General features: G+C 52.1%; 1 protein-coding gene across 1 annotated transcript; it reads left to right on the plus strand.

Moving 5' to 3' along the window:
• The first annotated feature begins 5,735 nt into the window (after positions 1-5,735).
• LOC128423207 (avidin-like) lies at positions 5,736-10,002 on the plus strand. The gene is made up of 4 exons (XM_053408100.1): positions 5,736-5,896; positions 6,482-6,695; positions 6,905-7,025; positions 9,778-10,002. Exons 1-4 carry the CDS (start codon positions 5,771-5,773, stop codon positions 9,809-9,811), a joined length of 495 nt encoding a protein of 164 aa, XP_053264075.1. The 5' UTR covers positions 5,736-5,770; the 3' UTR covers positions 9,812-10,002.
• Positions 10,003-10,336: the final 334 nt, after the last annotated feature.

A 10,336-nucleotide genomic window follows, 5' to 3' on the forward strand; every position in this document is an offset into this window, starting at 1 on the left:
GACCTGCAGAGCCACTGCCAGGAAGGGTCGACAGTCCTGGGCTCCCCAGATCAGTGGCCTGCAGGTGACATCTTCCTATGTATGCTCGGAAGACAGCTGGCAGCAACACAGGGGATTCTTGCACAAGAGTGGAAGGGGGAAGCCCAGGATGAAGCAAGAGGTTCTTGTTTCTGAACAGCAGGGTGTGGGGCAATGCGAGTCTGGGGCGGAGAACAAGGTGAGTAAGCCGTCTGTGTCCAGTATAAACAGCAGCCAGTCATCCGTCTGTAAAGTGCAAAACCACAAAATGTCAATGGAAGTGAACCATCCTCTTTGCTCCAACCTGACCTGCAAGAACCTGATTTGCGTGAGCTTAACGCCCTCCCTTCAGATGTGAAGGAAATAAGCAGCTGTCTTCTTTTTAAAAGACATCTGAAGGCAGCCCTGTTTAGGGAAGGTTTTATTATTGAATGCTGTATTGTTTTTAACACTCAATTGGGAGCCGCCCAGAGTGGCTGGGGAAACTCAGCCAGATGGGTGGGGTATAAACAATAAATTATTATTATTATTAAGAGAGATCCAAGCTCTGCCAGGAGCTCCTCTGAAATGCAGGAAAGGGGAGGTCGGAAGGCAGTGCAAATTGCTCACAGAGGATCATTCCCCCCCCCCCCCAGCAATGAACAGGATTGACTTCTTCTTCCCCATTTCTGCATCTGGCTATATGAAAAGCTGCCCCTCACCTTGGCTGCAGTGGAAAAGGCTCTCTGTGTTGGTGTGTCACAGATGTGCTGTAGCCAAACCAACCAGCCTCCATGATTGGTGACATCATCTCCCGCCAACAAAGTCCTGCAAACCAGGTTTCTTGCTGCCACTGTTTTGCCACAGATCTCAGTGAAATCAGCCTGGTCAACAGGAGTGTCAAGATTGGCACCACCCCTTGCCCTCTGTGGTTAGGCGGGTTCAGGAAGGAGCAGGGTTTGGAGTGGGTTTGAAGCCCAGGTTTGCACCAATCCTGATAACCACCTCCATTCAAGTAGTCTTCAGCTGGTGGGTGAGTGTGTGGGTGTGGGGGGGGGGGGGCAAATGAGTGAGGCATCCTGCTAGCTCACAAGAAGACCAGAGGCCCTCTCCCAGCCTCACCTGCCTGGTGATTGAACTCAGGGCAGTGGCTCAAACTTCCAGGTTTCCATGGGAAACAATGGGGCCCTGAAGGAACTCCTTCTCCTCACTCTGCAGCAGCTGAAGGCCCCCCCGCTCCTGCCAGGCAGCCAGCTGAGCTTCCCAGGCTGGAGCTCTGCGCTTCAAAACTGGATTGCTTCTGGTGTGAGGTAACTGCCAAATTATTCTGCAAAATGGCCGCATACAGCATACTATTAGAATGGGAGACGAAAGATGAAGAGGTAAAATCAGTTATGAGTAAATGGGCACAAGATGTAGGTCACAACATTATGATGGAAGATTGGGGAAAATTATGGAAAACTGATTTAAAATTTACAGATTCTTCCCTATTGAAGGAGAATTACATGAAGATGATGTACAGATGGTACACGACACCAGTGCAGTGAGGGGAAATGTACAAAACTGGTTCAAATATACGTTGGAAGTGTAAGGAAAACAAAGGGACATTTTATTATATGTGGTGGGACTGTATTGTAATTTTTAAAAATTGGGAATGATATACAACAAAGTGAAGAAAATGTTCCATTTAACATTTGTTAAAAAGCCTGAAGCATTTTTGTTAGGGATTGTAGGGAAAGATTTGCCAAAAAAGCTGAAAAACATCTTCTTGTATGCAACAACAGCCGTGAAAGGTCGAATAGCAAAAGGATGGAAGACTGAAGAAACCCCAACTAAAGAATCATGGCAAGAAAAATTGATGGACTATGCAGAACTGGCAAAATTGACATATAAGCTACAGGACAAGGATAACTGTGACTTTAAAGATAAATGGGAACCCTTTACAAAGTATCTGAAGACGCAACAAAGCGAACTAGACTCCTTGGCTGTCTTTGAATAAATATTCACAAACTTTTTATTGATAATAATCAGCTAAATAGTTTGAGGATCTATACAGCTTTGTAACATGCAGGAAACAGCATTCTCAGAGAAACCCAAGACTGGAACTGAGGGAAGCCGGGGGGGTGGGGGGGGTTTGTGGGGGAGGGTGGGGGGGAGGAAAAATGGGGTGGGGAATAAGGATGATATGTTTCTGGATAATATGTTTTGTTTTAATTTTGAATTTAAAAAAAAAAAATAAAAATTCTTCTGAAAAATAATGATGGAGGGAGTTCCTGATCTACTGTATATTTTGGAAATGGCTTGCTCCCCTGTTCTCTGTGCAGTCAAATGCTTCTTGAGATACAGTTGCCATACTTGGCATTTAGAAGAAGTTCCAAACTGCCCTGATTTGGACGCTTCTGAAAGCCTTGCTTCCCACTTGTGTATTGTGGTCCTTGATATTGAGAAAGAGGTTTGGGTCTATAACTGGATGCCGTTTGCAATCAAGATGGTGCACTGACCCATTCCAAACTGCACTGATTTAAAGCAAGTTTGAGAGGGAACTAACAGGGCTGTGCTGTTTAACAGGATTAAACTGAGGTTCAGATTCTGGACCGAATACCAGTTGCCAGAAAGCGCAGGAGGTGAGACTGCTCCTCTTGGACTCAGGACCCATAGTGGGCATCTGGTTGACCCAGTGAGGACAGGATAAGACCTCCTTTGGGCATGATCCATCTTCAGGGCTGTCATGTTTGCTCCCAGTCCCTCCTCTCCTCCCTGTCGAAAGCAAAAGTTGGCAGGCACCTGGGCACAAGCTCAAGGTGAGGGCAGGCATACAGCTTGTGCAGAACTTGGATTAAGGTTTGTTACTGAAAAATAACTGTTATATAACAAATTGCAAATTGTGGAAAAATAAATGTTACGCAACAAAATATGCAGGAAGTGCAAATGCTGGAGCCAGGTCAAGCTGATGGCGGGAGGTCACAGTGATCCTTCTCAACAAAATCCTGGCCCTTCCCAGGTCCATCTGGTACGCAGGATGAGACCCTCCCTGCCCGCAGACTGTCTCGCCAGAGTGGTGCATGCTCTGGTTATCTCCTGCTTGGACTACTGCAATGCGCTCTCCGTGGGACTACCTTTGAAAGTGACCTGGAAGCTGCAATTAATCCAGAATGTGGCAGCTAGACTGGGGACTGGGAGACCATATAACACCGGTCCTGAAAGACCTACATTGGCTCCCAAGACATTTCTGAACACAATTCAAAGTGTTGGTGCTGATCTTTAAAGCTCTAAATGACCTTGGCCCAATATACCTGAAGGAGCGTCTCCACCCCCATCGTTCAGCCCAGACACTGAGGTCCATCTCCCGAGGGCCTTCTGGCGGTTCCCTCCCTGCGAGAAGTGAGGTTACAGGGAACCAGGCAGAGGGCCTTCTCGGTGGTGGTACCCTCCCTGTGGAATGCCCTCCCATCAGATGTCAAGGAAATAAACAACTATCCGACTTTTAGAAGACATCTGAAGGTAGCCCTGTTTAGGGAAGCTTTTAATGTTTGATGTTTGATAATGTTTTTAATATTCTGTTGGGAGCTGCCCAGAGTGGCTGGGGAAACCCAGACAGATGGGCAGGGTATTATTATTATTATTATTATTATTATTATTATTATTAATAATAATAATAATAATAACAACAACAACAACTGTTCCCAACCCTAACCCTGAAGAAAGCCATCTAATTAGACTTTAATTTGATTTTGACCTGTGTTTAGGAGGTAATTTAATTATTGTTTGATTTTGTACCAATGTTATATATCTGATGTTAGCCGCCCTGAGCCTGACTTTGGCCGGGGAGGGTAGGATATAAATAAAAGTTGATTATTATTATTATTATTATTATTATTATTATTATTATTATTGTTGTTGTTGTTATTTTCTGCACAGCTGTCCAAGCATAGGTGCCAACTCCATGGGGCCCTGGGTGCCCATGGATGCACAAAATTCCCTATGAAGGGGCCGGACACCCACAAATTTTGGTGCCAGGGCCGTGCACGCTGCATTGCACCCACATTCATGGGGCCAAGCTGGCATAAATAACTTTTGAGTGCCACATTTAGGCCAGCTGGGTCTCTGTGTAATAATTGGAAGGAGCTTGTGCCGCTTCCCATGTAGGCTGTTTTTGTTTTTTACAAACAACAACCTCTGCCCCAGCCCTCTGGCTTTGTTAGGGTTAGGGTCTTTGTTAAGAGCCCTGATGCCAGGCCAGTGGTCCATCTGGTCCAGCCTCCTGTTCTTGCAGTGGCCGGCCAGATGCCTCAGAGGCAAGCCCATAAGGAAACAGGACCGAAACACAGTAGCAGGGCTCCCCCCACATGGGACCCCCAGGAACCAGCATTCAGAGGCCCAGGGGAGGACAAACAGCCATTCTGTCTAGCAGCCAAGGCTGTTCTCCTTTATGAATGGTTTCCTACAAAGCATGTCAAAGGGATTTCACAATACAATCCAAAAACACAGGCAACAATTGCAGATATGAAAAGAATTACAAACCCAATACAGTTCCTGGCTGGGAGGTGCCAGGAGGTTTGTTGAAAGAGGGAATTCTTCACCTGGTGCCAAGAAGTCAAAAGAGACAGTGCTGGTCCGATATTGATTGGGAGGTGGGCTACAGATAGCAGGGTAGAGGGGGCACCCATGTGCCTGGCACAAGGCAGAAGGCCACCAGACTCTTCGCTTTCCTTTAAAAGGCAGTAAGTCAGTTGGGCATCTATAAAGAAAGTTAGAAAGCAAATGTGAGCGCAAAGTTCTAAGGCCTCTTAGGGGCAGAAGCAGAGAAGCTGCTGGTGGGGAGGGTGAATGGGAGGAAGGAACGCTGACCACCCCCCCCCCCGGGAATTTGGAGGGAGGGCATCCCAGGGCAGCAGGAAACAACAACAGGAGAAGACCACCGTTGCTGAAGGGGAGCCTGTTCTAAGGGTTGGGGCCCCCACACTGTAAGCCCAATTCTGACCTTGTGCAAAACTATTGTAAGATGCAGGTTAATTTAGTAATTAAGTAATGAATTGCGAGTGCCTTCAGGTTAAATATTAATAATAATTTTATGATTTATATGCCACCAATTTGATTGGGTTGCTTCAGCCACTCTGGGTGGCTCCCAACAAAATATTAAAAACACACAATTCCTGAACAACGTAGGTCCAGGGTCCCTGAGCCCTTCTGTTTCAGCTCAGCCGCTGAGATCATCTGCGGTAGCATCACCAGACTTAGCTGATGGCAGTATAAAACTGAGCCTTTGGTGTCATTGACCAAGTTCTATGGAACTCTCTGCCACTGGAGATTCAGCAGGCGCCTTCTGTGCCAAATTTTAAACGCCTGCTGAAACCTCTTCTATTCCTCCAGGCCTAGGCAGGCAGTTAAGAACAGAACCCCCACAATGGTCAACTGAATATTATTTCTAATTCTTTTGATTTTCACTTGTTTTAAACTTTTTATGATTTTACTGTATGGTTTTATATTGTTGTAAACTGTTTTGATATATTTCCATGGAACAGCAGTATAGGAATACGTTTGTTTGTTTTTTTTTAAATAAGCAAATAAAAAGATAAGGGCCGCTTGGCAGATGGTCGAACATCTTTCCTGGCCGGGGTTGGGAGATGTCCGAGATGCCTCTGCCAGCCCCTCCGCCCTCTTGGCACCGGTCTCCGTGCCGCGCCCACCCGACTTGCGCAATTGCCAGCCCGCCCGGGCGCTATAAGAGGGCGGCCGCCGGCTCGAGGGGGACATTCTCTTGCCGGCATCGAGGATGGCGCAGCGCACGGTCTCTCTGGGCGGCATGGCAGGCTTGGCGCTCCTGGGCGCCCTTCTCTCCCTCTCGCCAGCCTATTCACTGGCGCTGGACGTCCAGAGGAAAAGCCAGACTCCGGCCAAGGTAGGGCCAGGCAGAGGCGAGGCAAGGAGGACGGGGCGGGCAGGCGGCCGTGCAAGTGGCGCCGGCTGCAGTCGGAGAGACCTCCGCATCTGGGCAGAGGGGCTTTGCGTGGTCTCAGCCTCGCTCTCCCCTCTGCGAAAGGGACCTGCGGCAGCGCCTCACCGGAGGGGCGGAAAACGAAGCCCCGTCAGGGCGCGAAGGGAGCGGAGACGTCGGGGCGCCTCCCGGCGCGCTTGTGGGGCAGGGCGGGCTGCCGCTGGCTTCCTTTCCTCTGGTTTAAGGCTCCTTCTTTCGCAGGGTCTTAATTTCTGACCTGCAGCTGCGACAGGCGCCTTGGAGGGGGTTGCTTCGGATGGGATTGGAAAATATTGCGGAGAGGGAGGCAATAAGAATATTGCGGGGCGGGGAGCTGGAGCAGGCACGATATTCACGGGGCGCAGGGTGGCCACTGGGGTCTCCGCGCCCGCTTGCGTGCGGCCGAGGGGTTCCTCTCTGATATGCTGGGGAGTCGCCTTTGGGGTTGGACTTGATGACTCTCTGGGGTCCCTTCCCACTGTCCCTTCTCTGACCCGCTCCTCTCCGCAGTGCAACCTGGCGGGGACGTGGGTGAACGATCTGGGCTCCAAGATGGTCATCGGGACCACCAACGAGGACGGCCAGTTCTCGGGCTCCTACCTGACCGCAGTCTCGGCTGTCACCGACGCCACCATCCAGGAGTCGCCTCTGCACGGCAGGCAGCACCACACCAACCGGCGCGCCCAGCCCACCTTCGGCTTGACCGTCAGCTGGTCCTTCTCCGGTAGGCAGGGGGCGGGGAGGGCAGGGCGGGAGGCACGAGCCCCGCGTGGATAGAGAGGGTCCGAGCAGCTCCGTGGACGGAGAAGGGAAGGGCGGTGGCTTCTCGGGCTGGGCAATCCCCCCACCATGCCGCCCCTGAAGACCCTCGCAGGGGAAGCAGAGCGGTCTCTGCGCCATCCCGCCGACCTCCCTCTCTCTGCCCCCTTGCAGACTCCACCACCGTCTTCGTGGGGCAGTGCTTCGTGGACGAGAAGGGCGAGGAGACCCTGGAGACGACGTGGCTGCTGCGGGAGGAGGTGGCGACGCACGCCGACGACTGGAAGGCCAACCGGTAAGCGGCCCAAGGGCGACTGGGGAGGGGGTCCCACCCCAGCCATTAAAACAGGCAGGCGAGACCCTCAAGGGGCGAAGGGGCGCCGTCGGGGCTGAGCATCAGTTCCCTCCCTTTCAGAGCAGAAGGAAAAGCAGCTCTTCCTAGAAAGGCTCCCGCTCTCCCCTACGCTTCCAAGCAGATCTCAGGGACGATTCAGCTCCTCCGCCCCCGAGAAGCGGGGAGGGGGGGAAAGGCCCCAGCTCGACTCCCATCGGCCTCCCCTCTGCAAGGAGGGTAGCCCCACAATCCCCAAAACGCAATCCTGCCAGAGGCGTCCAGGAACTCACTTAACTTAGCCCAGTCCGCGAGAGCTCGGTGCTGAATTAGGCTCCGTCTCAAATCCTCTTTGCTATCGGCCAAAGAATGCCTTCAGCCTCTAAGTAACTGCAGGATCACTGCAGATGGTGACAGCAATCACGAAATTAAAAGACGCTTGCTCCTTGGGAGAAAGGCGATGGCAAACCTAGACGGCATCTTAAAAAGCAGAGATATCACCTTGCCAACAAAGGTCCGTGTAGTGAAAGCTCTGGTTTTCCCAGCAGTGATGTATGGAAGTGAGAGCTGGACCATAAAGAAGGCTGATCGCCGAAGAATGGATGCTTTTGAATTCTGGTGCTGGAGGAGACTTTTGAGAGTCCCATGGAGTGCAAGAAGATCAAATGCATCGATTCTTAAGGAAATCAGCCCTGAGTGCTCACTGGAAGGACAGATCCTGAAGCTGAGGCTCCAATACTTTGGCCACCTCATGAGAAGAGAAGACTCCCTGGAAAAGACCCTGAGGTTGGGAAAGATGGAGGGCACAAGGAGAAGGGGACGACAGAGGATGAGATGGTTGGACAGTGTTCTCGAAGCCACAAACATGAGTCTGACCAAACTGCGGGAGGCAGTGGAAGGCAGGGGTGCCTGGCGTGCTCTGGTCCAGGGGGTCACGAAGAGGCGGACACGACTAAACGACTCAACAACAACAAAGTAACTGCAGCCCATGATGCTCTCAGAATACGCTGCTTGCTTCCGAAGAATTCAATCTTAAATTTGTCCAAACTGCAGTGCGGGAATCCTGCTTGCCTCACCTGTGACGTGCATCCATGACTGGTCTTAATTTTATTTTAACCTGGGGGGGGCGGGAGAATAAAACTGCTTACTAACCTTAGGTGATGTACACCTCCTCCCCAAGCAAGCAAGCAGCTAGACTAGTCGGACAGAACATCAACCGAACCGTTAGTAGGGAAGGCATTGGGAAGCCCAGAGATGCCGCGAGAGCGCGACTCCGACCACTTGGGGAGGGAGCGCCATGCAAAATGGTCACGGAGGCCTGTGGGGGGCGGGCCAGTCCTCTTGAGAAACCCTGTCCCAAGACGCGAAGAGCTTTGCAAATTCTTAGCCAAGCCCAGTGACGGCATTTCCTGGACCAACCGCAAAGGGATGCCTCCCCGCACACGGGGCTTAGCAGCAAGATCCTCCTGGAATTCCCCCCTGGCGACCAAGGCATCTCGTCCCAGGAGCAAAAAGAGCCCCCACCGCACCTGCAGAAGCGAGCAAAAGGTGATCCGAGGCCAGTGAACAAAGGTGGCTCCAGGATGGGAGGACGGCCCCATCCAGGTCTTGGCTATGGAAACTCCTCACCTGGAGAGCTTCCTCTATCCTGGGGGGATTCCAGCTGTTTATATTACCCCCCCCCGAGGTCTTAAGGGGGCGACTGTCCTCTGCATCCTGATGGCACCACAGCCCAGAAGGTGGTCCTGCCAACCGAAATATTTTAGTTGATATTTTAGAATGTAAAATGCTATTTTATTTATTGACTGGTTTTACCTTGTGGGTTTATAGACGAATAAAGTATTATCTATCTATCTGCCAACCGAAGACCGCTTGGCTCGTCCCTCACAGAACAGGAGTTCTTTCTGTGGTTTAGGGTTAGCCTAAGAGTTGCCGTCAGGGCAGAGAAGGGCTTTTGTGCCGCTAACAGCTGTGTGGCAGGCAGGAATCCAACAGGTTACTCCTTTTTACTATGGAAAAACACCAGGAAAGATTCGCCTTTTGTTACCTGTCAGGGAACTTGGTCCGTGAGTCAAGAGCCCCTCAATTCCTCATCCCCGCCATGGGACAGAGGAGCCCCCAGGTTGAAACTCCGGCTGCAGAGAATCCCCACCCCATCAGCCACTGGAGCCAGCTCCAGGGGCCATGACGATAATACATTTGTGGGGCTGGGCCCCCACAAAGTCAACAGGCAAAGTTGAAGCCATTCCTGGCAGGCACCCACAATCTTCAGCAGACCTACGACTGCAGCAGATGGGGCTTGGCCTTCTCCCCACTGCCCGGCTCAACATCCCCTGGGGGCAGGCCTACAAGTGAAGCAGGGCTGCTGCAAACATCTGGGACTTCTGGGGAGGGGGGCTTACCCAATAGCAGAGCAGCTCCCTCACTGCCTTGGGTGAAGAAATGGGGGCTGGCAGCTCTATGCCCCGGTCCATGCTTGCTTGCAAGGGGGCTTCCCGGGATGCCATCGCTCGGCTCCTGGCCCATTCTGGTGCCACTGCTGAGGGCGCACGTGGAGGAAGAGGGTAAGCCTGGCAGCTCAAGGGGCCGTGGGCACCGGGAGGCTCATCCACGGACACTGAAGCCAGTCCTGGCCTCTCACCCCCAAGTCACCAAAATCAGTGAAGGGCCCTTGCTGGACAATTCTCAGCCTCTCTCTCTCTCTTTTTCCTTGCAGGGTTGGCAAGAACGTCTTTGTACGTGTCAAATAAAAAGGAACCAGGATCTGGGCCTGCTTCTGCTACTCATGCGTAGGACCAGCTAGAAGATGGCTCCCCCTCCCTCTGCACTCCACCAGCACTGCCCCTCTGGCCTCTTCTATGGGGAAAGGCAAAAATCCCCCCTCAGGGTTGTGTGTGTGCATGTACGTTGTGTGCCCCCCTTCTGGTCACCCCCCCACCAGCCTGCAGCCCCCCCCCCCGGTTTGGCCAAGAGTGGCTCAAGAAAGGTTTACCATCGCACTTGCTAGAGTCAGCAACCTAAGGCCTATGGGCCACAAGCGACCCACGGGGGTTGTTTACCAGCCCACAAGCCGCCCCCAAATTGAGCCGCCTGCTTGGCGAGTCCCTGCGCGCTGCACTAAACCAACACAGTGCGAGGACTCACTTCTGTGGCACCGGAAAGCGCGTCTGCGCAGACTCCGGACATTGTGGGCGTGCACGCGCTCCGGCCCACGGAGGTTTCTCTGCTGGAGTGAACCAGGCAAGGAAAACCTTGCCGACCCCTGCGCTAGAGAG

Source organism: Podarcis raffonei, chromosome 11, assembly GCF_027172205.1.
Source record: "Podarcis raffonei isolate rPodRaf1 chromosome 11, rPodRaf1.pri, whole genome shotgun sequence".
NCBI lineage: Eukaryota > Metazoa > Chordata > Lepidosauria > Squamata > Lacertidae > Podarcis > Podarcis raffonei.

What these genes read in the sequence shown, in the direction of transcription:
- LOC128423207 (XM_053408100.1), top strand. Translation starts at nt 5,771, where the DNA reads ATGGCGCAGCGCACGGTCTCTCTGGGCGGCATGGCAGGCTTGGCGCTC. An exon ending in CGTCAGCTGGTCCTTCTCCG is followed by an intron (nt 6,696 to 6,904) that starts GTAGGCAGGGGG and finishes GCCCCCTTGCAG; the next exon opens with ACTCCACCACCGTCTTCGTG. An exon ending in GACGACTGGAAGGCCAACCG is followed by an intron (nt 7,026 to 9,777) that starts GTAAGCGGCCCA and finishes TTTTCCTTGCAG; the next exon opens with GGTTGGCAAGAACGTCTTTG.